This window comes from Lipotes vexillifer, unplaced genomic scaffold (genome assembly GCF_000442215.2).
Source record: "Lipotes vexillifer unplaced genomic scaffold, Lipotes_vexillifer_v1.1 scaffold966, whole genome shotgun sequence".
Taxonomy (NCBI): domain Eukaryota; kingdom Metazoa; phylum Chordata; class Mammalia; order Artiodactyla; family Lipotidae; genus Lipotes; species Lipotes vexillifer.
In genome coordinates this window covers 370,468-373,351 of record NW_006795769.1, presented here as the reverse complement: position 1 = coordinate 373,351, position 2,884 = coordinate 370,468, and the positions used below count along the sequence as shown (strand labels likewise).

The 2,884-nt window shown below is 65.6% G+C and overlaps 1 protein-coding gene across 1 annotated transcript in view; it reads right to left on the bottom strand.

Annotated features, from left to right (window-relative positions):
* Positions 1 to 945: 945 nt before the first annotated feature.
* The window catches only part of TMEM129 (transmembrane protein 129, E3 ubiquitin ligase), a 3,833-nt gene continuing 1,894 nt past the window's right edge, over positions 946 to 2,884 (bottom strand). The window contains exons 2-4 of the mRNA XM_007467879.1: positions 2,176 to 2,650; positions 1,318 to 1,477; positions 946 to 1,195 (exon numbers count right to left, since the gene is read on the bottom strand). Of these exons, the coding sequence (XP_007467941.1) occupies positions 947 to 1,195; positions 1,318 to 1,477; positions 2,176 to 2,650 (884 nt within the window). The 3' untranslated portion in view covers position 946. The remainder of the gene's footprint in view (positions 1,196 to 1,317; positions 1,478 to 2,175; positions 2,651 to 2,884) is intronic.

Here is a 2,884-nt window from a genome sequence, read left to right as displayed (position 1 = left end):
CAGCTGCCATTGTCCTGACTGCTGGGCACTTCCCTTCCTAAGTGGGTGGACCCTGCGGGGCTATGGCCAGCCCCGTGCTGAGTCCCAACAAGCCTGTCATCCGGATTTAGGACGCTGCTGTGGAGCATGGTCTTCAACTCAGTGCCCTCGCTAGCAGGAGTCTGAAACTTGGCCCTTTCCCTGGACTCGCAGGATCGGCAGAAGGCACGTGGTTACAGGCCCCTCCAAGGGGTGAGTGGCCCCCACAAGCACGCGGCTAAGAGAACGGCAGCTGAAAGCAGCCAGCCCCTGATGGGAAGCCCAGGGTATCCCTGGACAGGGAGCAGGCAGGGGCCACCCCCCCCCAGGAGTGGGCCCTTGGCTGCCCACAATCACCAGGACACCCTGGGCAGCGCTGTCACCCTCCACCAATGAGCTCTGCGCCAGGTCCTCAGAGCAGCCTCCGTGGGGGGAGTGGAGGGTGCCGATGCCACAGGGCCAGCAGCCGACTTGGGGACAGGAGCAGGATAGACTGCAGTCTCCGGCAAATCCGAGTCTGTCGTGTAACTGACAAGCAGTTAAGGTTTATGTGCCCCATACGTTTAAGGCAAGTGGCTTAAATTAGGGCCATCTGGGGCAGACGACGGGGTCTCCCAGAACACAGCTCAGGGGGCCCCTGAATGCTCTGGAGATGGACCCGACACCATGTTCTGCGTGCCCAGCATCTACCCCCTAATCGGAAGCACGAAGAGTCGGGGAGACAGAGGCGCTGAGGATGCATCCCGCTGCCGCAGGCAGAACTTCAACAGAAAACTTCTTTTTAAAACCAAAACCCCAGCCCTACTGCAGCCTCAGCCCTTCTGCACCGGTGAGTCGCCACACCGGGATGAGCCACCCATGACAGCCCAAACCAGGGCCCAGAGGCCCAACTACTCCCAAAGGCAGTGGCGGGGTCCCTCTGGCGGGCTCAGCGCACGGCACACACGTCCAGGATGCAGAAGCGCGCGCGGCAGGTGGGGCAGGGCACACGGCTGGCCAGCCAGGTGTCGGGGCGCTGCGGGTCCTGGCGGCTGGCGAACCACTTGCCCATGCAGGTGAGACACCACATGGGGCGGCAACAGCACTGCTGACACTCGCCTTCGTCCACCTCCTGGCAGGTCTTCACCAGCCTCACGCTGGCCCGGGTCTGCATGCAGCCGATGCACGCCTCCAGGTCCTGCAGGCGGCCCAGGCAGTCAGAGGGAGCCCTGCCAGGCCGCCCTGGGGGGCCCCCACCGCAGGAGACGTGGTCCATGGGGGCCCAGCTGGGGAACCCCCCACCCCTGCCCAGCCCCCCACCTGGCTGCTGGGGACCGAGTAGGCCGGGTTGACCTCCACCAGGGAGGCGAAGGTCTCCAGGAACAGGTCGCCCAAGCTCTGGTGGATGACCACGTTGGCCGCGCTGCGGATGGGCGCCCGGAGCTTCTCACACAGCTCACCATACTCCGTGGAATTCAGCCTGCACGAGGTGTTTGCTGCTAGGTGGGGACCACCGGGTGCGTCTGCGGGGCAGGGCCGTGGTTCCCAGCGGGCTGGCAAGGACCCCGGGGCAGGCAGAGAGGCCAAGGCTGCGCCCCAGTGCGCAGGGCGCCCACAACCACACAGACATGGCGGCTCAGGCACAGCCCAGCAGCCAGCAGAGAGAGCCCTGGGGCCGGAGCCCACAAACCCAAAGCTGCCCACTGGCCCCCCGCGATGTGGGAGGGCAGGAGGGCGGGAAGACTGTAGCTGAGAAACAGAGAGCCTAGGCCTTGGCAGGTTCAGGCCCAGGGCATGTCCCAGGAGGGGCAGCGCAGGCCCGCCGCAGCCTGAACTAGACGGGAACACCTGGGCTCGGGCCCAGTCCTCAGAGCCGAGGGAGCTACCAAGCCTCTGTGCTACATGGCGGCCCCTGAACATCCCTCGCGTGCTCCCCCCGACATGCTGTGGAAGGCGGCTCAGAGCAGGGTGTACAAAAAAGGGAAGCGGAGAGTACCTGAGGGGGGATGGGGGGATGGGGGCGCTGAGGGAGGGGCATGCTGGAGGGGCGGCTGATAGAACCAGCTCCCACCATCATCACCTCCTGGAGCAACTCAAAGACCAGAACTTGGGCGCTGGCTGGCCACACCCACCCCAGCAACCCCAGCCTCACCCCCACCCAGCCGCAGGCCCACCTACCGGATGTCGAAGGCCGGCACGGCAGGGTTGGCACTGGCCACGCGAATGGTAAGGAGCTGCACGGGCAGGTTCGAGTCTGGGGAGAGGTCGTGCTGCTGGGACTCTGTCACGGTCAGGTGCACGTCCTGCTGCTGGGCCACGCGCACACGGTACGTGGTCACCTTCATCACCCACGTGTCTGTCACAATCACACGGGCACCCGGCGCCCCCGTGGCAAACTTGTCGATCCGCCGGAACTCGGTGTCCACGGAGGAAGCAACGGCCCGCCAGCCTGACTGCGGGAGGGCATAGTGGGCCAGGGTGCGGGCCAGTGGGTGGTGGGCCCACTGGTCCCGGGACCAGTAGTAGATCAGGGTGCAGGCGATGGTGGGCAGTGTCAATGCCAGCAGGAGGAAGACCCGCCAGGTCTCCGGGGCCTGGCTGGGGGAGTAGAGCCGCTTTTCTGAGGCTGCGAAGCACATGCCCACGTAGTAGCCTAAAACGGACGGGGCGAGCCTCAGCAGAGGTTGGGACTGCCACGCTCATCCTCCTCAGGTGCTACCCACCAAGGTCCACAGTGCTGTTCCTGACCCTCTGGGGGCAGGGGGGGGGCACACTTCCTTTAGCCCCCAGGCCTGGGCACGGCCCTCTGCCCTAGTCGGCCCCCAGAGCAAGACCACAGTGCCCCAAGGCAGATGGGCCCGCCCGTCTCTACAGCTGACTCACCTCA